General features: G+C 45.0%; 1 protein-coding gene across 32 annotated transcripts in view; it reads right to left on the reverse strand.

The window, feature by feature from the left end:
• Window positions 1-3,582: 3,582 nt before the first annotated feature.
• Window positions 3,583-27,043, reverse strand: part of GARNL3 (GTPase activating Rap/RanGAP domain like 3) — a 171,981-nt gene continuing 148,520 nt past the window's right edge. For 30 of the 32 annotated variants that reach the window (XR_012424391.1, XR_012424390.1, XM_074016517.1 and 27 more), the window contains 6 exons: window positions 13,455-13,562; window positions 11,852-11,970; window positions 9,679-9,817; window positions 7,882-8,097; window positions 6,246-6,372; window positions 3,583-4,040 (listed from right to left, as the gene is read on the reverse strand). Coding sequence is in view for 28 of the 32 variants with exons in the window: in XM_074016517.1 (XP_073872618.1) it covers window positions 3,869-4,040; window positions 6,246-6,372; window positions 7,882-8,097; window positions 9,679-9,817; window positions 11,852-11,970; window positions 13,455-13,562 (881 nt within the window). In the remaining 4 variants the exon portion in view is untranslated. Of the gene's footprint in view, window positions 4,041-6,245; window positions 6,475-7,881; window positions 8,098-9,678; window positions 9,818-11,851; window positions 11,971-13,454; window positions 13,563-27,043 lie in introns of all 32 variants that reach the window. The other 2 variants (XR_012424389.1, XR_012424386.1) reach the window with 1 other exon arrangement.

Raw genomic sequence — 27,043 nt, forward strand, 5'->3', positions numbered from 1 at the left:
GCGGGATCGGAATCGCAGAGCAGAAGCAGCCAATAGGAATGCAAGGCGGGATTAGCGAATGCGCTAGGACCCGCCCTCATATTAAAGTATACCAATGGAAGCATAACGCTGATTAGCAAAACGCGCTGGAACCGCCCCTAGGACGGAAAGGCCCTAGGTACAGGTGGGCGGAGTTTCCGTCTGGGAGCACACAATCACCCAATTGGATTGTAGTGGGAGCCCGTAAACGGGGCCAGAGAGCTGCCTCAGAACTGAGCTGGCCAATGAGGTTGGAGGGAGGAGTTTTTTTTCTGGCACCGCCTCTCAATCTAGCTTCAACCAATGAGGGTAGGGGCGGGGCGAAGGCGGAGCACGTGGGCCTCAGCCCGAGACTTCCCGCCCCCAACTCTGAGAAGCTGCAACTGTCCTGCCGGGTCCGGTTTGCAGTTCCTGCCCCGCGTTAATCGCTGCCCTGGGGCTTGTATTGGAGGTATCTGACCTCTGCCTGGGCCCAGCTCTGCAGGGGAGAGAGCCTCTAAGCAGACTGTCCTGGGCCGCCTCCCTCTCCTCTCGGACGCCGAGACTGGTCATACGCTCCCGCTAGGCTGCTGGCGGCGGAGGCGTGGCCCTGTGCACCGAAACCCATCTTCATGCTTCCCAGATTGCTGAAGGCTCGGGTCTCCAGGTGCTGAGGACCAGTGGTAGGCGGGGTACCCCACGCCCTATGTGTGACAGATCTGGGCTTCACTCCCCCTCTTAAGTGTCACTCACTTCACAGCGAGTCCTGACTCTTGAATCTTCATCTACCTGTCTCCGAATTTTGAGTTCCCTGTAGATTTTAATGCCGCCTTCTCCCCTTGTGCACCCAAGTCAAATGATGAGGCACTGTTGGATCTCACCAGTTGTACCCAATTCATACCCAACACTCTGGTTGCAGGCAGCTGCGGTGGAATGCTGGTGTAATTCTGGAAAGAGCCAGGGCATGGGAGTAAGAGGCTTGGCTTGTAATCCCTCTCTGGGCCTTGTGTTTCCTCATCTCTAAGTGGGGATGACCATTATCTTCCAGGAGAGTTGTGAAGCAAGGTAATGTATATAAGACATATGAAGCACTCAAAGGCTAACCGGTATGATGAAGATAGTCATTTGACATACTGCAGTCACCTGATGGTTCTAGCAAGCAACATTTTTCAATCCTGACCACAAGACTATCTTTAAAGACTTAGGCAACTGCCCTTCTGTACTCCCACAGCATCTAGTGCTTGATAACTCAAGTGCTTGACAACACAAAGCAGTGATAAATGCTGTGATAAGAATAACTCAAGCACTGTATTCTTATCACAGCATTTATCACTGCTTTGTGACCCCTGTTTACTTCTGTCCTTCCCCGATGGACATGACCTCCTCTGGAGAGGAGGCACGTGGTGTTTGCAGAGTGGATCAGGGCCTCAAACTCCCTGGGCAGACACTGCACTTAGATGATTTTCTGTGTGACTCAGCCAGTCAGGTACACAGAAAGCGTTGTGCAGGCAGGGTGCTCCTCACCCTGTGGCCGATGGCTTCCCTTCCCGTGAGTGTGCAGAACTCACTTGTTGGCCTTTGTAAACAAATAATGTTGCCAGAGCAGCCTCTTGCCCCCTTTTCATAGGCAAAGCACCATCAGCCTGATCAGTAGGGTCCACCTTTTGCCCTCGCTACATCCCTTCTCAGACCTGTGACTCTTGTCAAATTGTGGGTAGCTCTAATGCTGCTGATTTGGAAGAATGCTCTAAAATAGTCCGTGGATTTTTTTATGCTACGCTGTGAAGCAAGAAACTTCAGGGAAAAAAAAAAAAGGAAAAACACAGATACAAGCTCATAAAGCTTACAAATTAGTTGAACATGAAAAACACCAGCCAGATCCAGCTGACACAAGGCACTTAGCCTGGCTCTGCATGACAGACATGGGGAAAGCAAGGGCTCTGCAGTCAAAGAACTTGCAGGTTCAAACCATTGCCCCTTTTTGAGCCTGTTTCCTTATTTGAAAAGCAAGGATAATAAAACATAATTCATTAAACTGTTGGTGGGGTTGAGACAGTGTTTTTTCCCCCCTATATAGGAAAAGGGCATAAAAAACATGGAGGAAGAACAGGCATGCTAACTGCTGCAAAGAATATGAGCAGACACACGTGGCTATACACAGCCCCATCTGGGTATACCTAAATACCACTGGCTTCACTACTCTTGCCTCTTGCCTTCTGCCAAAAATGAACCAAGCAACCTTCTGCTTGGGTTATCATGCTGATCTGTTTGCACAAAAGACAGACAGGGGAGCTCTCCCCACAGTGTGCAAGGCCCACTAGGAGGTACGACCCAAACTTCTATAAAATCTGTCAGACCAAGGTCCTGTCAAACTCAGTTCTCCACACTCACAAAGAAGGCCTGCTGGCCGGGCGCGGTGGCTCACACCTGTAATCCCAGCACTTTGGGAGGCCAAGGAAGGCGGATCACGAGGTCAGGAGTTCGAGACCAGCCTGGCCAACATGGTGAAACCCCATCTCTACCAAAATACAAAAATTAGCTGGGCGTGGTGGTGCGCACCTGTAATCCCAGCTACTCAGGAGGCTGAGGCAGGAGAATCGCTTGAACCTGGGAGGTGGAGGTTGCAGTGAACTGAGATCGTGCCATTGTACTCCAGCCTGGGCAATAGAGTGAGAATCTGTCTAAAAAAAAAAAGGCCTGCAGAAGAACTCTTCTGAGCTGCTTTAACGGGGTAGGTAACAGGAATAATGTAAGTAGGAAAAGACAGAATAAAATTGAAATGGCTAGAATAAAGCCAAAGTAAAATACCTTCTTCACACAGATTAAAATATTTGCAAACAATGCTAATGAAACTGGATTTCCCCTTGGGTAGGTGGCTGAGATTTCACTTTCTTTCGCACTTGGCCCAGTCCACATTTCTTTCTGCTCACACTGGAGAAGGAGCCAGGAAAGGCAGATAAACTAAATTATTATCTTCATATCATTTATGTGAAAGAGTGAAGGGGACTCAACAAGAAGGAGGGGTTTGAGAATGCTTTCTTTTTTTTTTTTCTTTTCTTTTCTTTTTTTTTTTTTTGAGACAGGGTCTCCCTCTGTTGCCCAGGCAGGAGTACAGTGGTGCGATCTTAGCTCACTGCAGCCTTGAACTCCTGGGCTCAAGTGATCCTTCCACCTTGGCCTCCCAAAGCACTGGGATTACAATGAGAATACTTTTAACCACAAGGAGTAGCTGTTCTCTTGTTACATTATTGCAGAGTAACAATAAAACCACACAAAATAATCTGAAGACTTTTGACAAGCTCCTATGCCTTAATATTTTTCATGAGATGCAGGGAAGAAGGAGGAGCTTCTAAGATCTAACCATTCAGCTTTTCTCAAGTCTACAGGCAGGAATGCAGCTGGTTCCAATCACAGTGAACTGAAACAGCAACTGGGGCCAAAGGTGCAGAAAGAAAACTTACTTATAATAAAGTTAAAAAGCAATGACTTTTCTTTATAAAAGAAACACATTATGTGACATAAATCAAAACTCTAATGAAAAAATTTTCCATCTAAGTATATAAAATATGAGAAGGTTGCAGTAAATAAGAATGAATATTTTTGATTTATTCAAAGTTTCAATCTAAAACCTCAATGAAATCTACCACCTTTATTACAAGGGGACTGATGGTTCCTGAACAGAAAGAAACAAAGGTCAGGAAAGATGGCACCGGACATTGGAGAGGGAACTGGCCGAGTGTGTAGAAGGTTTGGTCCAATAGATCACTGACAGGCTAAAAGCCACATTTTGTTGAGAAATGACAGCAGAACTGTTTAAAGAGTATAAATCTCCATAAGAAAACTAAAGATGGCAAATGAGATTTGAACTCTGTTACTTCAAGTCAATAATGTCTTCATCGGAGAAAGCCGTGAGCTGGAAGGGGCTGCTGCTGGAGACTGGGCTGCTCTCTCTGTCTGCAACAGGGTCCTGGTCAGAGCTGGTTGAGTGCCCCTCAGGGTTGGCTTCGGAAGTAGAAGCACTTTCCAAGGAGCCTGATGGGATCCTAGAAGAGACAAGTCACTGTAAGAGGATCCGTGGGAGTATTGCGGAACTGGGACTATTTTTTTCTGGCAATTTCCTGTTCATCTGAGCTCATGAGCTTGGCTCCCCAAACCCTCACTGTTATGTGGTAGAGGTGGGGAAGTGCTGGAATGCCAGCCCCATCACCTCAGGGGTTTGTGAGGATTAAAGGCCGAGTGTGTGACACATGGAAGGTGTTTGTGAGGCATTATTTACCTACCTTTCTAAAGTGCAAACCTAGATAACGTCACCCTGCCTAAAACCCTCCCATGGGTGCCCAGGGCCAGAGGATCAGGCTGAAACTCATAACCAAGGTTCCAGGACTGGGCCTGTGACCCCTCCAGCCTTCCAGGGCACCCCGACTCCCTCTGTTTCCTCCAGCTTCTCAGGACTCTTCTCAATAGCTGCATATTAATTTGACCAAAATTAGTTTCCACTTCTCAGGGAGTTAATGCATTCCACAAATACTCATTGGCCTGCAAAAGCCCACCTGACCCAACTGCTGGCCACTCTCGGCCTCACACGGTTCCTGGCTCCGTTCTCTACGCTCAAGTCTGTCCACTCTTCCTCCTGCCTTTTAACTGGCCATGCTAGGCCTGCTGCAGGGCCCTTGCCCTGAGGTTGCTGCTGTCAGAAGGGCTGTTCCCCTAGCTTCTTACCATTCATTCCAAGCCCAGCCCGATGCTACTTCCTCAAAAAGCTTTCCTTGAACTCTCTCTCAGAGTAGACCTTCTACCTGCCAGCCCTGTCACTTCTTTTCCATTTCTTTATAGCACTAAGGGGCCTTGTCAGGTTATGACTTATGAGAGGAGGCTCAGCCTCCCCTGATGTTTGAGACCCTCCCTGCCCCAGGTGTGGGCTGGATGGCAACCCCTTGTTACACATCACCTGCCACGCTGGAATGCAGTAATTGTCTGGACCCTTGTTGGTCTTTGCCACTGGCCTGGGAACCCCTTGAAGGCACAGGTGGGGGCTTAGTCCTTTCCATATCTTAACACATTCTTGGGTGCTCCAAGAATGTATGTTGAGCGAATAAATGAAGCTTGGATATACAAACTTATCACTCTCCACACTGAAGCATGTGTGATGTTGCTTGAAGGACAACAGAGATCTTATAGGACAAATCAGTGTGACTTAATTACTCTTCACTGACATGTGATGCTGAGCTGGCATTCAGATAGGCTGGACTGTGTATGTGCTACCAGTACTGCATTCCTGCATAGACAGCACCTATTTCCCTGCAGTCTTACTGTTTTTTTTTTTTTTTTGAGACGGGGTCTTGCTCTGTTACCCAGGCTGGAGTGCAGTGGTGTGATCATGGCTCACGGCAGCCTTGACCTCCCAGAAGGAGGTGATCTTCCCACCTTAGCCTCCCAAGTAACTGGGACTACAGGCACACACCACCAGATCCAGCTAATTTTTTTTTTTTTTTTTGTAGAGATGGGTCTTGCCGTGTTGCCCAGGCTGGGATTGAACTCTTGGGCTCAAGTGACCTTCCCTTCTCAGCCTCCCAACGTGTTGGGATTACAGGCATAAGCCACCATGCCTAGCAGGCATTTTTATTTTAAAAACTCTCTGTCGATCTGGTGAGGAAAAAGTCTCTCTCCATATATATATGTGTGTGTGTGTATATATATATATATATATAATATAAATATATACATATATAAAATATAAGTCTTGCTCTGTTGCCCAGGCTGGAGTGCAGTGGCATGATTTTGGCTGACTGCAGCCTCCACCTCTCACATTGAAGCGATTCTGCCGCCTCAACCTCCCAAGCAGCTGGGACCACAGGGATGTGCCACCACACCTGGCTAATTTTTGTATTTTTAGTAGAGATGGGGTTTCACTGTGTTGGCCAGCCTAGTCTCGAACTCCTGACCTCGGGTGATCTGCTCGCCTCGGCCTCCCAAAGTGCTGGGATTAAAGGCATGAGCCACTGCGCCCGGCCTGGTCTCAATATATTTGAATGAGCATTTGACTGCTGGTATGTGTGCCCATTTGTCTAGATCCCTCCCCGGCAGGCCTGAGGGTCTGGGTACCCTCAGAGAGGAGCAGGCTGCTGGCCCTCTGCTGTAGCTGCCAAAGGGGCCACTAGTGGCATCATCAATCCACAGAAGGGGCCTCCTGGGCAGTGCTGTGACTCACAGGTCCACCACCCCGAGCAGGGGCCTCTCTGTCTCTTTACCTGTCACTGCTAGATGACCTCACTGCCCCTGGCTTGGGGCCTCCTTGGCTTTCTTCTAACCGCTTCCGGGGTTTTGATTTGGCCTTTGGCGCTCCTTCTGACTTGGGTCCACCTTCATCCGAGAGGCCTGGATTGAGAATCATAGGTCAGAGGGTCACTACCACAGGGCTGCCACGGAGACAGAAAAGACCCTTATTTTTTCTTGGTTGGGAACTGGTGCATTGTTGTGCTAGAGTCAGGAAGAAAGATGATAGAATATATATTTTCAAATTATTGGTTTTCTTGTTGGTAGGTTTTTATTTTCTGATTATAAAGTATACACACATTGCAAAAAAATTAGAGACTCAAAGAGCCTAATGAGGAGAGATCATCTACAGTCCTACCGCTGATAACCCTGTAATTCTCCAATTCAGAGGTTCCGTTTTGCAAAAGCTCAGTGGTTTGTAAACAGTGGTGGGCAGATCAAGCTTTGATATGGAAGACTGCGTTAAAAATAGCAATACATTTATTTTAAAAACACAGTGGAAGGCACCAACTTGACAAACCAATGGACTTTGTCAGTGTCAAGGCCTGCCCTGTCAGGTGGCCTGAATCCCCTCCTCCAGTTGTTTAGGAAATATCACCGCAGGGCAGGGATGTGCTCAGGCCACCTGTCATGCAGATCCCAATCTAAATTTTCAAACTTTCATTTTTCCTTATTTTGTCACTTTCATTTTTCCTTATTTTGTTTCCACAAATCTGAACAAAAAGGTTTCTAACAGTTTAACCTTTTCACACTTATCAGGGGCTTTATGTTTCTCTGGTTTGGCCTCTCATCTTTTTTTTTTTTTTTTAAAGACAGGGTGTCTCTCTGTCACCCAGGCTGGAGTGCAGTGGTGTCACCATGGCTCCCTGTAGCCTTGACCTCCTGGACTCAATTGATTCTCTTGCCTCAGCTTCTTGAGTAGCTGGGACTATAGGCGCATGTCACTATGGCTGACTAATTTTTTTGTATTTTTTGTAGAGATGGGGTTTCACCATTTTACCCAGGCTGGTCTTGAACTCCTGAACTCAAGTGATCTCCTGCCTCAGCCTCTCCCAAAATGCTGGGATAACAGGTGTGAACCCAGTGCCATATTTATACTGAGAGAAAAGAGCTCAACACGTATCTTTCATCTGTTCCATCCACAGACCTGCCCCCACTGTCTAGGGCTGGGAGAAGTAATAAGGGAACTGAACACACACGTGTAAAAACATGGTACATTTCCACTTTGGGATATACCAACATAAAATATTGCCTGAGGACTGTGGGATATAAATCCTTCTAGACACCTTTCTAGGAAATCATATATAGATTGGTACTTTTATTTTTAAAAATGGTATCAGACTAGACATAGTGTTTTATAAACTGCCCATTTCCCCCCTTCACATGGCTTGGGCAGCTTTCCACACCAATAAATATAGATTAACAACATCACTGTTGGTGGCTACACTATAGTGTATTCCTTGGTATAGATGTATTAGAACTTACTTATAAATCCCTTCTTAAAAGGAAAGTTTCCTTTTAAACTCATTGTTTTTGAGGACAATTCATATCCAAAGATAAAACCAGCTGGTCTGTTCACAGACAGTGGAAACCAGGATTGAGAACCATTACCCAGTAGTTCCCTGCGGGTCCTGCTTGCTATTTCTTTGATCTCCATGCGAGACAGGGACAAGGAGTGCGTGACAGGAATGGCAGCGAGGCCCACACTGATGGGAGTGGGTGGGGTGATGACCTTGGAGACTAAGGGCGACTTCAGAGGTCGCTCGATGCTTCTGCCCACGAGGTTTCTAAGTGGAATCTTGTACAGATTTTTTGATTGAATTTCACCTGAAATGTGATTTCAAAAAGAACATCAGAACTTTAAGAAAAGTTCATATTATTTACAAGAGAGTAATCTCTTGTTCCTTAACATAGCATGAAGGAAGACTTTATGTCAGACACTGATCTGTAATGTCCCACTGGGAGGGCTGGCCGGGAGCACTAATTTGAGGGTGCCTGATGGCTCTGCATTTTCTAAAGCATTTTCATGTGTAAATTAGGTAAAATGCACTCGTGACTGCACAGGAAAAAAGACTAGACAAGAAAAGCAAAAAGCTGCCCTGCTTGGGAAATTCTGTGCTTTCTCTTAACTGTGTGCAGTAAAGACGAGTGATGTGGTAAGAATTTATGAAAAGCGGTGTGTTCAAAGCAATGAGGCAACCACAGCAGAGGCCTCTGGGGTTTGCAGGCAAAGCCAGATAGGGTGAAAGACTGCATGTGCTAAGGAATGTGTAGGCTTGATGACTCTGTTCTTTTAGCTATCAAAACCCACTACTGTTAACAGCCCTGAAGGAAAAATAACTGCTGTTGCAAGTTGGAAACTCTATAGCCTTTAACTCCCTTCTTCCTGCTGAAACTTTTTTTTTTTTTTTTTTTTTTTTTTGAGAGGTCTTGTTCTGTTGCTCAGGCTGGAGTGCAATGATGCAGACATGCAATCATGACTTACTGCAGCCTTGACCTCCCAGGCTCAAGTGAACCTCCCACCTCAGCCTCCTGAGTAGCTGGGACCACAGGTGCATGCCATGACAGCCAGCTAATTTAATTTTAGTTTTTGTAGAGACAGGGTCTCACTCTGTTGCCCAGGCCAGAGTGCAGAAGTGCAATCCCGGCTCAATGCAGCCTTGACCTCCGGTGCTCAGGTGATCCTCCCAACTCAGCCTCCCAAGTAGCTGGGACTACAGGCACATGTTACCACGCCCAGCTAGTTTTTGTATTTTTTTTTTTTTTTTAGAGACAGGGTTTTGCCGTGTTGCCCAGCTGGTCTTAAACTCCTGGGCTCAAGCGATCCATCTGCCTCGGCCCGCCAAAGTGCTGGGATTACACGTGTGAGCCACAGTGCCTAGCCCAGTTTGTTTGTTTATTTATTTATTTTTACAATGGAGTTTCGTTGTTATCACAAGGTTTCTTAAGAACACAACCAATGTATTCAGACTGCAAGAGTTCTTTTTTTTTTTTTTTAGACGGAGTCTCACTCTGTTGCCCAGGCTGGAGTGCAATGGCACGATCTCGGCTCACGGCAACCTCCACCTCCCAGGTTCAAGCGATTCTCCTGCCTCAGCCTCCCGAGTAGCTGGGATTACAGGTGCCTGCCATCATGACAGGCTAATTTTTGTATTTTTAGTAGAGATGGGGTTTCACCATGTTGGTCAGGCTGGTGTTGAACTCCTGGCCTCAGGTGATCTGCCTGCCTCAGCTTCCCCAAGTGCTGGGATTATAGGCGTGAGCCACCACACTTGGCTGGTTTCTTTTTTTTAATGGCTTTACATAGTAACTTCTTTAAGCAGTAATCACATGTAGATATTAGACAATGAACTAGAGAAATTAGAGTGGATTACAGATATTAATCAAACAGTAAAACTTGGACATCACCTTCCCCCAGGGAAGAAGGAAATACTGGAGTATCTCGGCCCGGGGGTGTCTGAGGAGAATTGCCGGCACTGGCCCCCTTGGAGCTGCCTCCAGATGAGACCTCATTCACAGCTGCAGTTGCTGTGAAGTATATATCCGACTAGAAAGAAAGAGAGAGCATTACCGGGCTGCCTGGTGTTTTGGGCCTTGCATCCACTGGCCCTCCTGCCATCACTGCAAACCCTCCAACTGGTCCCCATCCTTGGAGCATGCAGAGAAGTGCGGGATGCCGGGGCGAGGGATGGAGGGAGCCTTCCGGAGGAAAGCCCAGCATGGCTAGTTACACTTTTCCGGAGTATTCCACTCCCCGCCACTTTTCCTCATCTATTTGTTGATCCACAATAGAAAATAGTCAATGTTCCACCACACATCTTCTGCAATCACAAACACAGCACACACTTCCCTCACAGGAATCTCAGGCACCTGGAGTGTTAGAATGGGAAAGATCTTAGGGATTCGGTTAGGCCCATTTGGCAGATGGGGAAACGGATTATTCATTCACTGATCCAGCAGATACTCAGGCACACCCGTGATGTGCCGGCGCTGGTGCTGACAGCAGTGGTGTGCTGGATGTGATTTATGAGATCCAATTTTCAGGAATTTTGCAAACTGGCTGTTAAACACACATGATTAGAAATAAAATTATACAAACCTAAATAAACAAAGGCCCTAAATATCCAAATTCAACCATTCCTAATTATTTGACTGTGCTTACTATTACATCTGCTCTGGAGTTATTGACACCAACAGTGTCTGTGGGGCTTGGGGGAGAGATACTGCACCATGGGGGATAACGCACGTCTCCCCAACACCACCTGCAGTGGCGTCTCACTGGAAGCTTGAAATCAATCATGGAGGGACTCTTTACACCATGGAATCCAGCGAGGACTATCAGTTCCACTTTGATTTGTTGTTTTGTTGATTGTCTATACTTACAGTGATGCAGAAAGTACTAGTAATGAACAAGAAATGTGGAAGTGTGTTTAGTCGGGTACAGAAGCTGAAAGAAGTTTCAGTTTAATGACTAAAAGTTGTATGAGGTTGAAAAATAGTTTTATAGCAGATTACCTATCAGATTAAAATTGCAAAAAAATGCGTGGATTGAGATATAACTCCAAGTGTAAAATAATGGTTGAAATGCAACTGTAGACTGGCTATGGATATAAGAATTCAGCAAATATTAACAAAAGCATTTTGTAAGAACCAATTGGCTAAGTGGATTTTTATGATAAACAGCATTTGTATATTTATTATTTGTAAATTGTAAGCTATTTACAATCAATGAATGTACACACATATAATACATACATGCGCATATGTACACACATCATACATATATGTACATATGTGCACACACATGTTTTCCAGAGCGCTGGGGGACCGAAGCACTGAGCACACCACTGGTGCTATGATAGTGAGTAAGACAGCATGGCCCCTGCTCTCACAGAACCATCAGGGCAGCAGCAAAGATGAACAAATAAGCAGTCACCTACCACCAAATGTGATGGATGTCAGGACCAGGGAAGGGAACAGGGGACACAGCGGGGGAGCCAGCCCAGTCTGGCAGGGCTGGGGAGGACTTTCTGGGCCTGACTCAGGGGAGGGGACTGGAACAAGAAGCCCCAGAGTATGTGCCAGTGACAGAAGACATCTTGGAAGGCGTCTTTGTTCCTGCATCCCTCCGTTTTGCCCTAGCTCTTGGTTATGAGGCATGGACTACTCCATGAGCCATGTTTCATAGGCTATGAATTCAAATTGAGGACAGAGGGTGGGAAAGGAAGAAAGATTGCAAGCTCTGACTTTTCTAGACTTGGACTGTCCTCCAGGGCAGCAGTGACGTGAATAACTGACCCAGTCTCTGATCAGGGATATCTCTTTTCAGCGAAGTGCTCCCCAGCGGCCACCAGCACTGACTGACTATTAACAAAGCTGAGGAGTGTTCTGAAAGCCCACGGAAATCACACACGAAAACCCAACAGATCAGTCTGGTTTCAGGCTTTCCATCTCGCGCTGGCATTCTGACACCGGTCTTCATCAGCCTAACTTGACAAGAGGCGGCTTCTGTGCTCGCCTGAAATCCCACAGTGCTGGGGCCCGCCAAACCCCTCAGAGAGAAAATCTCAGTCCTACTCACCCTGGAGGCCACGAGCTGCAGCTGTGGCACGACTGCGGTGTGGACCAGGTTCCCGTTCACCACCAGGCGGATCTCCATGGAGTCGGTGGTGAAGGCCAGGAGATACGGGAAAGCACAGACTGCAAGGGGACAGGAGTGTCACCTCCCAGTTGCTAGCTTGGTGGCTGCGGATGGGCTGTGACTGTCTCATAGTCACACTCACTTCTCTAGAAACTTCCATCTCTCATTCCTCTGGCTGCTTTTCTCCTTCCTTCACATGTGCACGTGGCCCTGATCCTAAGGTAGCCTTGGCTCCCAAGATAGCCTCCCCTCGGTTGCCACACTCCGCCTCCCAGGAGGTGCGCACCGTCACCATGCTTGCTGCCATTTTCCCCTATGGAAACCCCATTGCCTGATCTTCCAGTGAGGCAGCTCACCTGCCAAAGTCCTGTGGGGGAGTCCCTTCTGTTGTTCAGATACCAGCCTGACATTCTCTCTGCAGGCCCAGGCCATCCTGCCTGGGACACTTCCCTTTGGTCGCTCTTCAAGGCCCAGCCCTGGAGGAGCCCTCAGTGCTCCTCACTCCTCCCCTGTGCTCCTCCTGCTGCACGTCTGAGCAGGGGCTGCGTCTTATTCCTCACCGGCCCTCACAGTGTCCCTCAGGATCAATGGGTTTGCTGAGTTATTTGTTAAGGGCTGGCCCCTCTGCTTGAAATGATTTGAATGACACACTGGCTTCCAGGTGCTGTGCCTGCCCTGGCTGCCCTGTGGCACACCTCTTTCTTCCTGGCACTTTGTGTCGTTCCCTCCTTCAGGCTCTCTCTGCACTCTTTCCGTGGATGAGCTCATCTGCTCTCCTGGCTTTCCTGGTGACTCTGCCAACCACATCTATGCCTCTGGCCATGACTTTCAAGCCCCTCCAGTAACAGTTCAAAGCCTCCCTTTCCTGTCTACCAGATCTAATCTGTCATCAAGTCTGACTGGTCCTCCCAGGATCTTAGATCGGTCCCTCTGTCCTCCTCTGAAAATGCTGTCCTGTGCACCTACTAACACATAGCTTTACTGTGAGGACAGAAGAATGAACTGGAACATTCTTGGCTCTGATCTGACTCCCAAAACGCAATGGCCAGTTGTGGATCTTGAATCACAAACACAAAGCATCACTGCTCACGTCCTGACATTTTAGTGGCAGGCAGGTACCTGAGTTTCTATGAAACATATACCAAAGGTGCTAAAAGCACTGTGCTTCTCCCTGAGGTCAGCCAGCATTTTGAGGCTGGAGACTGTACACTTGAATTTTAGAAAAAGGAAAGTGAGGCCCAGAAATGAACTGAGGTGCTGAAACGATAACCAAGTACTGAAAAATGACATTTAATTGCTCTCAAATGCATACATGCTCAGGCACTGAGAGAAACTAGGAAGAACAGTAGAAGACAACAGTCCCAAAAGGGGAACAAAAAGAAAAAAAAATGACAAAGAAAAAGAACGCTCTGAATACTAATCATATGCATGTAATTTATGGCAATTTCGCAGTAAGCCAGTGATTTGCTTACATAGGATTTGCTTACAACAGTTCAGACATATCTATGAAGGGGGAAAGCGTTATGAGAAAGATTTTTCTTACCAATTGCACAGGGAGCCTGGTTCCAACAGAACTGGAAATCTGACGCAGAGGGTTGAACCAAAAAAGAGCCACCATTAAAGGGGCAAACCTTTTTATAGATGCAACTGTCTGCAATGAAAACAACAGCAACTCATTTTTGTTAGAGACAACACTTAAATGACTGCAATTAAATAAATGAAAAACAGGCAACAAGAATAGTATCCTATCTGCTAGTTCTTTATAAATAGCCAGTATGAATACTGCCAAGATGCTGGATACTTAGGGTCAAAGGCCTAAGTATCTGAACCGTCTAAGCCAGAATAATATTACTACTACAAGTAATAAGAGCTGCTGTTTTGGGAGAATTTACTATGTGCCAGGCACTGAGCTTGAAAGCCATTATCCCATTTAATCTGTAGAAAGTAGAAAGATTATCCCACTTAATCTTCACAAAGTAGATACCATTATTACACTCACTTTACAGATGAGAAAATTGAGGTTAGGAGAGGCGAAGTAGTTTGTCCAAAGTCTCACAAGTACTGTGTGGGGGAAGCAGGGTTTGGACACAGGTCTGCATGACTGCAGAGCCCATGTGCTTTATGCCTATGCCCTACTGTCTCCCACACTCGTGAACGGTCAAGAAAGGACACCTGACGGCAGCCCCTGGCTGGAGAATGCCCTCCTGCAAGGCGGATCACACCTTGAGCCTCATTCAGGACAAGGGTGGCGGGAGCCAGATACCCCCCGCAAACATTTTATTATTATTCAAGAGGACTTGAAGCCATATGCTTGTATCCTCTTGCTGAACCTCAACCAGTACTAGATTAAGACAAGGTTCATTCAAGTACATTGTTCCTGGCCTGCTGCAAGCTCTAAACACAGGTCCATGTGGTTCAGACCCTCTTAGAGTGAGAAAGTTCATGGAGAAACAAAGCCCCCATTTATTACAGAAGTTCATCACATTTTAAAAATTTAAATTAAAAAAAATTTTTTTTTAGAGACAGAGTCTTGTTCTGTCACACAGGCTGGAGTGCAGTGGTGTGATTACAGCTGATCGCAGCCTCCCCATCCCAGGCTAAAGTGAGCCTCCTACTTTAAATCCCCCAGTAGCTGGGAATACAGGTGCACACTGGCACATCCAGCTATTTTTTTTTTTTTTCAGTAGAGACAAGGTCTCGCTATGTTGCCTAGGCTGGTCCAACTCCTGAGCTCAAGCAATCCTCTCGCCTTGGCCTCCCAAACCATCATGTTTTAGCCATGCATTTCTTTCTCAATGAAAGACCGAGTTATTATTATTATTATTATTTTTGAGACGGAGTCTTGCTCTGTCGCCCAGACTTGAGTGCAGTGTCTAGATCTCAGCTCACTGCAACCTCCGCCTCCCAGGTTCAAGTGATTCTCCTACCTCAGCCTCCCAAGTAGCTGGGATTACAGGCACCCGCCACCATGCCCAGCTAGTTTTTGCATTTTTAGTAGAGGCAGGGTTTATCCATTTGGCCAGGCTGGTGTTGAACTCCTGAACCCTCAAGTGATCCACCTGCCTCGGCCTCCTAAAGTGCTGGGATTACAGGCGTGAGCCACTGTGCCCGGCCTGAATTTTTATTAACATCATGAAGAATGGATGTTAACAAATATCTGAATGTTAATTATTGACACACAACAACAGGGATGACTCACAGACATAATAATGAGTAAAAAAAAGAAAAGCTAGATATTTGAGTACATACTGTATAATTTCATTCGTTTAAATGTTTAAAGCTGTCTACAGAGGGTAGAGGTAAAGATGGTAGTGTTACTCTGAGAAGATAATGACATGTAAGAACAATATCTTGGATTAGCGTCCCCACCTACATTTTAGAATCACATTTCTAATTTCCAAAAAAAAAAGGAAGAAAACATGATATAATTAACAACTTGATGAGTCAGCAGATACAGAGTTTTGTTGCAATTGGGTCTTGGCTGCATTACTATGTTTACTGTTTGAAAAATAATGAAACCCGGACGGGCGCAGTGGCTCACGCCTGTAATCCCAGCACTTTGGGAGGCCAAGGCGGGCGGATCACAAGGTCAGGAGATCGAGACCATCCTGGCTAACACGGTGAAACCCCGTCTCTACTAAAAATACAAAAAACTAGCCGGGTGAGGTAGTGGGCACCTGTAGTCCCAGCTACTCGAGAGGCCGAGGCAGGAGAATGGCATGAACCTGGGAGGTGGAGCTTGCAGTGAGCCAAGATCATGCCACTGCACTCCAGCCTGGGCCATAGAGCAAGACTTCATCTCAAAAAAAAAAAAAAAAAAAAAAGAAAAATAATGAAACTATTTTAAATTATTAAAAATAACAGCTTTACTGAGATCATTTATAGATCACAAAATTCATCCATTAAAAATGCACAATTCGGGCAGGTGTGGTGGCTCTCACCTGTAATCCCAGCACTTTGAGAGGCTGAGGTGGGCAGATCACGAGGTCAGGAGTTCGAGACCATCCTGGCCAACATGGTGAAACCCTGTCTCTACTAAAAATACAAAAATTAGCTGGGCGCGGTGGCACGTGCCTTTAATCCCAGCTACTCAGGAGGCTGAGGCAGAAGAATTGCTTGAACCCGGGAGGTGGAGGTTGCAGTGAGCCGAGATCGCGCCACTGTACTCCAGCCAGGCGACAAAGCTAGACTCTGTCTCAAAAAAATACAATAAAAATAAAATAAAATAAAATGTACAATTCAGTGAATTTTAGTATATTTACAGAGTTGTCCAACATCACCATGATCTAATTTTAGAACTCTCATCACCCTAAAATGAAACCTCACTCTCCATTTCTTCCCCCTAGCCCTAGTCAACCACTTATTTGCTTCTGTATCTGTGGATCTGCCTTTTCCGGACATTTCATATAAATGGCATCATACAACACATGGCCTTTTGTGTCTGCACTGAGCATGATGTTTTTGAGGCTCATCCATGTGTCAGTGCATCATTCCTTTTTATGGCCAAATAATATTCCACTGTATGAATAGCCTACATTTTGTTGATCTACTTACCATTTGATGGGCATTTGGGTTGTTTCTACTTTTTGCTATTGTTAATAAAGATGCTATGAACATTCCTGTACAAGTCTGTGTGGATATATATTCATTTCTCTTGTATAGATTGCTGGTTTTATGTAAGTCACATGATTTTATTTTATTCAGAATGTTATTTACTGTTAAATACTTTGTATCTATATCTACATCTTCATGAGCTTCGTTATTTTTTTCTGTGTTTTGTTGTAGAATATTTGAGGAAAAAAGAAAAACATAAATAAGGAAATTTTAAAAATCATCTGCAACCCTATGTCCCAGAGAGAAATACTAATATATATATATGTATTTTTTTTACTTTTTTTTTTTTTTTTTGAGACAGAGTCTTGCTCTATCACCCAGGCTGGAGTACAGTGGCGCAATTTTGGCTCACTGCAGCCTGTGCCTCTTGGGTTCTGCCTCTTGGGTTCAAGCAATTCTCCTGTTCAGCCTCCTGAGTAGCTGGGTCTACAGGCGTGCCCCACCACACCTGGCTAATTTTTTTGTTTTTGGTAGAGATGAGGTTTCACCATGTTGGCCAGGCTGGTCTCGAACTCCTGACCTCAAGTGATTCACCCACCTTGGCCTCCCAAAGTGCTGGGATTACAAGTGTGAGCCATCGCACCCGGCCAGTACTGATAGCATTTTGGTACTTCTTCATGTATTTTTATTAAGAATGAATAAGCAACAGAAATGTCATAAAGAAAAACAGAATTGAACTTCAAAATATAATTTGCTTTCTTCACTATATTGTATATTTTCTTCTGTGCATTTTTCTTTTTTTTTTTTTTTGAGACGGAGTGTCGCTCTGTCGCCCTGGCTGGAGTGCAGTGGCATGATCTCAGCTCACGGTGAGCTCCGCCTCCCGGGTTTATGCCATTCTCCTGCCTCAGCCTCCCGAGTAGCTGGGACTACAGGCGCCTGCCACCTCGCCCGGCTAGTTTTTTGTATTTTTTAGTAGAGATGGGGTTTCACCATGTTAGCCAGGATGGTCTCGATCTCCTGACCTCGTGATCCGCCCGTCTCGGCCTCCCAAAGTGCTGGGATTACAGGCTTGGCCACCGCGCCTGGCCTTCTATGCATTTTTCAATAACGTAAGTTTAACTCACTGTATGGCATTTCAGTATCTGAATGTAACAAAACATCTTTACCAGTTTCCTCCTGTTTCCATTTAGTTTCCAAAGCTTTCTGCTTTATAAATGATGTTGTAACAGACAATCAAGAACTCATTATTCACAGTTTGCTGATTATGCCTTAAAATAATTGCCTGTGAGTACACAGGCTGTGTCCATTTAAAATCACATCCTGCCAACTTCTTCCCCAGAAGGCCGTACCATCTAGACCACTTCTAGCAGTGCAGAGAGAGGTGCCTGAATCCATGACTCTGACAGTCTCAGCCAGTCTGAGTGACCAAATCATTTCAGTGATAATTTGCATATTAAAATTCTCAGTGGGGCACCATTTTTCCCATGCCGTTAAAATAATTGGGAAGCCATTAGAATGAGGTGGTCCCAGTGCTGTGAGTTCCTACATAAGCAAACCAAAACCCAACTTAATGTAAAAGGTCATATTCTAGGAGCCAACCAGAAACCGTCAACTAACCTCTAACCCAGGACTTTCCACTGGAATGATCCAAGTAAAGCTACTGCTCCACTTCAGCAAATCAAATACTTTCTTTGCTTTGCTTCTGCATTCACCCTATAAAAGCCTCTCTTTGTTCCTTCGGGTTTGGAGCTGCCTGATTAATAAATCACTGTCATCTGGGCTCAGTGGCTCACTCCTGTAATCCCAGCACTTTGGGAGGCCAAGGCAGGCAGATCACTTGAGGTCAGGAGTTTGAGACCAGCCTGGCCACCATGGTGAAACCCCATCTCCACTAAAAATAGAAAAAAATTAGCCAGGCCTGGTGGTAGGTGCCTGTAATCCTAGCTACTTGGGAGGCGGAGGTGGGAGAATCACTTGAACCTGGGAGGCAGATATTGCAGTGAGCTGAGGTCGCGCCACTACACTCCAGCCTGGGCTATAAAGTGAGACTCCACCTCAAAAAAAAAAAAAAAAAAATGTGTGTATATATATATATATCACTGCTCAAATAAACTCTTAAAAATTGTAATGGGTCAAAATTTATCTTTTAACAATGCTTACTGGGTAACTGCATTTCTTTTTTTGTAAATTATCTGCTCATATCCTTCCCTCATATTTTAACGGGTGCTCATGCTTTTATCTTTTTTTTTTTTTGAGATGGAGTTTCACTCTTGTCGCCTAGGCTGAAATGCAATGGCATGATCTTGGCTCACCACAACCTCCGCCTCCTGAGTTCAAGTGATTCTCCTGCCTCAGCCTCCTGAGTAGCTGGGATTACAGGCATGGGCCACCATGCCCGGCTAGTTTTTACATTTTTAGTAGAAACGGGGTTTCTCCATGTTGGTCAGGCTGGTCTTGAACTCCCGACCTCAGGTGATCTGCCCGCTCAGCCTCCCAAAGTGTTAGGATTACAGGCGTGAGCCACGGTGCCCAGCCGCCTTTATCTTTTTGATATGTAAGATCTCTTTTCATATTAATGATTCTTTTTTTTTTTTTTTTTTTCCCTCTGTTGCCCAGGCTGGAGTAGAGTGGCATGATCTTGGCTCACTGCATCCTGTGTCTCCCCAGTTCAAGCGATTCTCCTGCCTTGGCCTCCTGAGTAGCTGGGATTACAAGCATGTGCCACAATGCCTGGCTAATTTTCTGTATTTTTAGTAGAGACCGGGTTTCACCACGTTGGCCAGAGTGGTCTTGAACTCCTGACCTCAAGTGATCTGTCCGCCTTCATTTCCCAAAGTGCGGGGATTACAGGCGTGAGCCACCGCACCCGGCCTATGCTAATGATATTGGCCCTTTTGGAAACTCACAGATAGTTTCTCCAGTTTGCTATTTCTCTTTTAATTTTATGGTTCTTTCTGGCATAGAAATTTTAAGTTTTGTGTAATCAATTATTTCAAACTTTGTTCATGGCTTCTGCATTTTTTTTTTTTTTGAGACGGAGTCTGGTTCTTTTGCCCAGGCTGGACTGGTGTGCAATGGCACAATCTCAGCTCACTGCAACCTCTGCCCCACTGGGTTCAAGCGATTCTCCTGCCTCAGTCTCCCAAGTAGCTGCGATTACAGGCACACGCCACCATGCCTGGCTAATTTTTGTATTTTTAGTAGAGATGGGGGGGGTCTTACCATGTTGGCCAGTCTGGTCTCAAACTCCTGACCTCAAGTGATCTGCCCACCTTAGCCTCTTAAAGTGCTGGGATTACAGGTGTGAGCCATCGCGCCCGGCTGGCTTCTGCTTCAATGTCGTCCTTAGAAAGGCTCTCTCCACCGCTAAGAGTTGGTACACAGTGGTTCATATTTTCTTTTATAAATTTCAGAAACTGACTTTTTATATTTCACTTTTAATTTATTTAGAACTAAAAACAGAGGCATATATTTACTTTCTCCAAAAGTTTGTCCAATTGTCCCAACGTTATTTTTTAAAAAATTCATCATGTCTCTACAGATTTGAAATGCTACTTTCATCGTGTACATTTTATATATACTTGAGTTTATTTCTGGACTTTATTCTGTTGTATTGAGTGGCTTATCTATTCTTGCACCGGCATCACAGTGTGCTAATTATTGTAGCTTTGCAATAAATTACAATTTTGAAGAAATAACCATCCTTCATGACAAATCTTTTTAAAAATTTTCTGGCAAATCATTCATCTAATCACTCAGCAGATATTTTGGAGTGCCTACTATGTGCCAGGCATAAAGAGAAAAGAATTGGGATTCTGTCTGGAATCACAGTAATTTACTTCATCTGAGGAGAAATATACATCTTTGCAAGATGAAATCTTCCAATTCAGTAGCATAGTATATTTGTCCATTTGTTCAAACTTTTTCTCAGATTCTGCAGTGATGTTGGATTGTCCTTGTCCCAAAATCCATGCGGGTTGGGACCCTTTTGTGGAGGCTAGTTTTTAAAAAACTATCCAATACCTTCTATACTTACTGACTCAATCAGATTTTCTGCCATTTTTTAGGACAATTTTAGGAATTTATTTTCAACTACAAAATTGTTCCTCTTACCTAGATTTCAAAACTTACCATATTTCATTGAATCTAGGATGTCACTGAATAAAAGATGTACCGTTTTTCTGGCAAAAGTAATAAGATATATCATTTAAAACGTCTCATCAAAAAAAAGAAAGAAAGAAAGAAAGAAAGCTGTCCACTATAATTATAAGATGCATGCTAAATTCAGAGATGTTAAAATGTTAAGAGGCCGGGTGCAGTGACTCATGCCTCTAATCCCAGCACTTTGGGAGGCCAAGGCAGGTGGATCACTTGAGGTTAGGAGTTTGAGACCAGCCTGGCTGACATGGTGAAATCCCGTCTTTACCAAAAATACAAAAATTATCCGGGCATGGTGGAGCGTGCTTGTAATCCCAGCCTACTTGGGAGGCTGAGGCATGAGAATTGCTTGAACCCAGGAAGCAGGGGTTGCAGTGAGCCAAGATCGCGCCACTGCACTCCAGCCTGGGTGACAGAGTGAGACTGTCCCTAAAACAAACTAACAAAAAAAAGATGTCATTGGAGGTTACAGTCATCAGAAGGCTTGACTTGGGTCTGCTTTCAAGATGGCACATTCACATGGTTCTTGGCAGAGGCCTTAGTTCCTCACCACAGGGACCTCTCCCTTGAGCTGCTTGAGTGTCCTCAGGACATGGCAGCTGGCTTCTCCAGAATGAGTGACACAAGAAACAATAAGGCAACTACAATGCCTTTGTTGATCTAGTCTCAGAGGTTGCATACCTTCACTGCTACCATATTCTGTTTGATAGACAGGAATCACTAAGTCCAGCCTGCCTACAAAGGAAGAGGAATGATCTCCACCTCTAGGGAAGAAGTATCAAAGAACTTGCAGACATATTTTAAAACCTCCACAATGGACATTTGTGTTGTTTTCAGTTTTGGGCTAATATAAATAATGCTACTATGAATATTTGGATACAAATCTTTGTGGGGACATACAAATGCTTTTTTTTTCCCCCCGAGACAGAGTTTGCTCTGTCACCCAGGCTGGGGTGCAGTGGCACAAGCTTGGCTCACTGCAACCTCTGCCTCCTAGGTTCAAGCAATTCTCCTGCCTCAGCCTCCCGAGTAGCTAGAATTACAGGCATCTGCCACCGCACCTGGCTAATTTTTTTTTGTATTTTTAGTAGGACAGGGTTTCACCATGTTGACCAGTCTGGTCTTGAACTCCTGACCTTAGGTGATCCACTTGCCTTGGCCTCCCAAATTGCTGAGATTACAGGTGTGAGCCACCGTGCCTGGCCTGTGCTTTCATTTCTTTTGCATCCATTCCTAGAAGTGGAACGGCTGGGCCATATGGCGAGTGAATGTTTAACTTTTTGAAGAACTGTTTTCCAAAGTGATTATACCAATTTACATTTCCACCAGCCGCACATGAGAAAGCCATTTTCTTCACATCCTCACCAACACTGATTACGAGCAATCGTTTTCATTTTAGCCATTTCATAGCTGTGTGATGGTATCTCATTGTAGTCTTTAAAATTTTTTTTTTTTTTTGTAGAGATGGAGTCTCACTATACTGCCCAGGCTAATCTTGAACTCTGGCCTCAAGTGATCCTCCCATCTCAGCCTCCCAAAGTGTTGGGATTACAGGCGTAAGCCACTTTGTCCAGCCCTCATTGTGGTTTTAATTTGCATTGCCCTAATAGCTACTGATATTGAACATCTTTTCATGTGCTTATTTACCATCCACAAATCTTCTTTGATGGAATATCTGATTAAGTGTTTTGCCCTCTTTTTAACTGGGTTATTTTCTTATTATTGAGAGTTCTTTATATTTTCCCTTTACAGTCCTGTATGAGATAGGTGATTTGCAAATATTTTCTCTCTGTGCCTTTTCATTCGCTTGTTTTTCAAAGAGGTTCTTACTTTTAATGAAGTTCAATTTATTAATTTTTTCTTTTATGGATTATACCTTTGGTGCGGTATCTAAGAAATTTTTGCCAATCCAAGCTCATAAATATCTTCTATGCTTTCTTGTAGAAGTTTTTATTAGGCTTTAGGTTTTTCCTGTAGTTTTATGATCCATTTTGAATGAATTTTTAAATATGATGTGAGGAGCCTTTCCTTTTTTTTTTTTTTGAGACAGGTTCACTCTTGTTGCCCAGGTTGGAGTGCAATGCCGCAATCTCAGCTCATTGCAACCTCCGCCTCCTGGGTTCAAGTGATTCTCCTGCCTCAGCCTCCCAAGTAGCTGGGATTACAGGCATGCGCCACCACGCCTGGCTAATTTTTGTATTTAGTAGAGGCGAGGTTTTACCATGTTGGTCAGGCTGCTCTCGAACTCCTGACCTCAGGTGATCCACCCACCTCAGCCTCCTAAAGTGCTGGGATTACAGGCATGAGCCGCCGCACCCAGCCTCTTTTTTTTTTGAGACAGAGCCTCACTGGCTGGAGTGCAGTAGCCTGATCTCGACTCACTGCAGTCTCCGCTCCTGGGTTCAGGTGATTCTTGTGCCTTGGTCTCCCAAGTAGCTGGGATTGCAGGTGTGCACCACCATGCCCAGCTAATTTTTTGTGATTTTAGTAGAGACAGGGTTTCACCATGTTGGCCAGACTCAAGTAATCTGCCCACCTCAACCTCCCAAAGTGTTGGGATTACAGGCGTCAGCCATCACGCCCAGCCAGGAGTCTTTCTAAACAGCAGCAAAATCAAAGTGGACAATATTTTTATTCACTCTTCCACCAAGAGGGAGACAGATCATGTCTTATCTCTGCAACCTGAAAGACCTCTTTTGTACTTTTAGGCTTTGATCTTCTTTTTTTAGAGACCAGGGTCTCACTATATTGCTCAGGCCGGTCTTGAACTCCTGGCCTCAAGAGATCCTCCCGCCTTAGCCTCTCAAAGTGCTGGGAAAACAAGTGTGAGCCACCGGACCCGGCCGATTTTATCTTTTTAAAAAGGCTGGGTGGGTGACAGTATAACAGCATCTAGGATAAAATCACTGTAAATAATCTTGAACTCAGCCACTCCAAGTTATAGCACCACTCACACATTTCACCTATGTTCCTAAGCTGTTGTTTTGGTTCCCAGAGTTCATGTAGGCCACCTGATCTCAACCTAATTCACTAAAACATCCACTCTGATGCTTGTACGCTACAGCAATAGCAATACTTGAGGCTTCTTTTCATTTGCTAGGAAGGTCCCTGGTTCCTCTGGTGGCTTGATCTTACTCACTTTAAAAGTATAATTCTCTGAGACTTGCAATCTATGGAGTATTTGTTTTTTCTTTCTTAGGATTTAGCTTCCCAACAAGAAGTACATTCTCTTTGTTCTAAGAAAGTAGCAAGTTTTGTTTCAGCCTGAATATTTCTTCTCTGGCTTTTGAATGACATCAGGCTCACCAATTATCTATTAGGTAACATACAACTTTCTATGCATATCCTCAAAGACAGTCTTCAAAATTTAATTCAGCTGTAATTTTGTTCTTCATAATAATGTGGTTATAGCTAGGTAGCCCCTGCATCTTCTGGAGTCCACCCCTGACTCCATGCTTCCACACTGGGAAGTATATTCAAATGTTAAAATTCCCAAAAGGCAATCAACACAGAAGGTTCTCTGCTTGCATTATCTGGGTACAGTTTAAAGTCTGAAGAAAACTAGCAGATCTAATAAAAAGCCAGTTTTGAACTGTTTCATTTTGTGTTTTTGTCTCTTAATTTGATAAACACATTCCAAAGCTGTTGCCACCAGTCTATGCAAAAACAAGTGTGTTGTTCCTTAGTGTGTCTCAGCATTCAGGTAAACATATATTGCACTATGTAGAGCTAAAATTTACAAAGTAAGACTCAGGGAAACTTAAGGGGTCCCAGAGTTCTTACATAATTTTAATTTACCAGCATAAAAACTACTATTGTCCCTAAAAAATATTGTGTACAAACCAGGTATCATTATGTGGACCACTGTTTTACAAATACAGATTAAGAATACATAGTAGACTAAAAACATATTATCTCCTATAGGAAACACTTCTCATATCCCCAGCCCCACAAACACCCACATTCTCCTACACATCTCCTATAGCACAGAGCACATTGCACCAATTTGTTTATGTGTCAAGAATCCTAGGATGGGGATGGGCAAGGATAGTGTCTTCCTCCTCTAAAATAATACCTGATATATTGTACTTCATTTATATATTCTAAATAAATGAGTGAATGCTTTGAAGAAAAATGAATGAATGAATGAATGAATGAATGAATGTGAGGTATGGATGAAAGTTTTTGGTTAGCCGGCCGTGGTGGCATGCGCCTGTAGTCCCAGCTACTCAGGAGGCTGAGGCAGGAGAATCTTTTGGACCCAGGAAGTGGAGGTTTCCGTGAGCCAAAATCGCACCACTGCACTTCAGCCTGGGCAACAAGAGCTAAACTCCGTCTCGAAAAAAAAAAGATTTTTTTGCATATGTCTATCCAATTATTCTGGTATCATTTGTTAAAAAAGACTCTCTGCCATTGAATTGCCTTTGCACCTTTGTCAAAAATCAATTTACCAAATACGTCTAAATCTATTTCTGGATCCTTTATTCTGTTCAATTGACAAATTTGTTTATGTAATTATATGTGATAACAAAATATATAACACATTATAATGATACAATGTTATTATGTTACTCACTTGATTAAAAAACATTTAAAATATCTTTGTTATGATGAAATAAAAAACTATGACATTGAAAATCTTGAATAAAGTCTTATGACACTTTTTCTGTAATAGCATTTTATATTCTACATAAAATTTGCCTTGAACCAAGGCACAGCTAGCAGGTAAATAGATGGGGAATGTATCCCTCAATCTTCAGCCTCTTCCTCAGAACAAGACTGGTGAGCTGCTCCTGTTGTCACCCAACACTGTGACGCACACAGCCTGCACCAGCTCCCTCCGTGCTTCCCACAGAATCAGGGTACACCTTCCCCTGTCTCCAGGAGTCTCTGGAAGTCACATAGGAATTTCCTATGTGAAGGAAGGCAGGGGGAGGCAGAGGCTGGCTTGGGGAAGGGGGTCCTCACTAGGGAAAGTGAGAGGATCGCATTAGGGTTTTAGGAAGCTGACTCCAGCAGCAGTGCAGAGGGGAGAGGTGGGTTGCTCTAAGACGGAGCCAAATTCCAAGAAATTCTGTGTGTGGTATACTGACCAGGTGAGGAGTGACTGGTCCATAAAAGATAGGCCATTTGGAATGAATCTGAGCTGTGTGGAAAGACAGCTTGGAGATGGGGAGTAAAGGAAGGGAGAAGTCAATTGTGCCAACTGTGTCTCTGGCTTGGCTGATGGGTGGAGGGTGATGCCCTTGCACTGGGGTGGGGCACATCAGAGCAGGAGCACGTGTGAGGAGGAAAGATCTTGAGTTCAGGGTGGACAGGCTGAGTCCGAGATGCCCTTGAGCTGCTGAAGTGGGCTGTATAGTAAGGAGTGCAATGCACTGGTACAGAGTTCAGCAGTGGGTCTGGACTGGAGAGAGCTGGGAGTCAGCAGCAGCACATTGGCGATCAAGCGTGCAGGGAAGAACGAGCATGCCAGATAGAAAGGCGAGGACAGGGCCCTCTGGAATGCCGGCGTTTAAGGGATGACTGGAGAAGAGACTGTGAAAGGCACAGCACTGAAACAAGATAGCCAGAGGGGCAGAAAGAAAGCAAGAGGTTGGGACAGAAGCTGGGAGAGAAGGAAGTCTGAAAAGGATAGTAGACAGCAAAGTCAGAAAGGTGGGGACAGAGAAGTCTCCTTGGGTAGATCTGCCTCTGATACGACTCTCTGACACAGGGCACAGGTTTGGCTCAGTCCAGCAAAGTTTATGGACACCAGCACTGTGCCAGCCGGGTCCTGGGGTCCGGGCCAGAGAGCTGGGCCATGGTCTGGCCTTCTGGGTGTTTGTGGTTCACTGAAGGGGGCTGTCCCCTTTTCTTTTCATGCCATCTGCTTCCTTGTTCCCTTCTCTCTGGGCAGCACACTTTCAACAGCATCCTGTCATACAGAATCCTGTACAGTGTAACAGTTCTTTTCTTAAACTCCTGATATCTCCCACTTCCGTGGGAGAGAGAGGTGTGGAAGCTGGAGCTTCAGATCAAGGCCTGTGCTGCGGGGCAGGAACAGGGGAGGTGACAGTGCCATCGGAAGCTCCAGGAACAAGCACCTCTCCCACCATGTCGAATCTTTTTGGAACGTCCTAGCCCATCGGGGCTTAGGGACTCCTTTGATGTGACCACTGTGCCTTGTAAAACAGTTATCTTAGTGTCTTACAGTTGTGTATCTGACACAGTGAATTAAGACAAAAAGCTAACCACAGTCAAGGGAGCCCTTACTTCCCGAGAGAACAAACGCTCCAGAGAGGACACCTTGGGCACCACGGCCACGGCCGCCTGTGGCTCTGATGCTGTCAGGTGTGGCCAATCCTCCCTCTTCCCACTGTGTCCTGATGGCTTCCACGGATGCAGGGACTTGCTCCAGCAATTCTCCCCCTTTCC

The sequence above is a fragment of the Macaca fascicularis genome, chromosome 15 (assembly GCF_037993035.2).
Source record: "Macaca fascicularis isolate 582-1 chromosome 15, T2T-MFA8v1.1".
In the NCBI taxonomy this organism is placed as follows: Eukaryota; Metazoa; Chordata; class Mammalia; order Primates; family Cercopithecidae; genus Macaca; species Macaca fascicularis.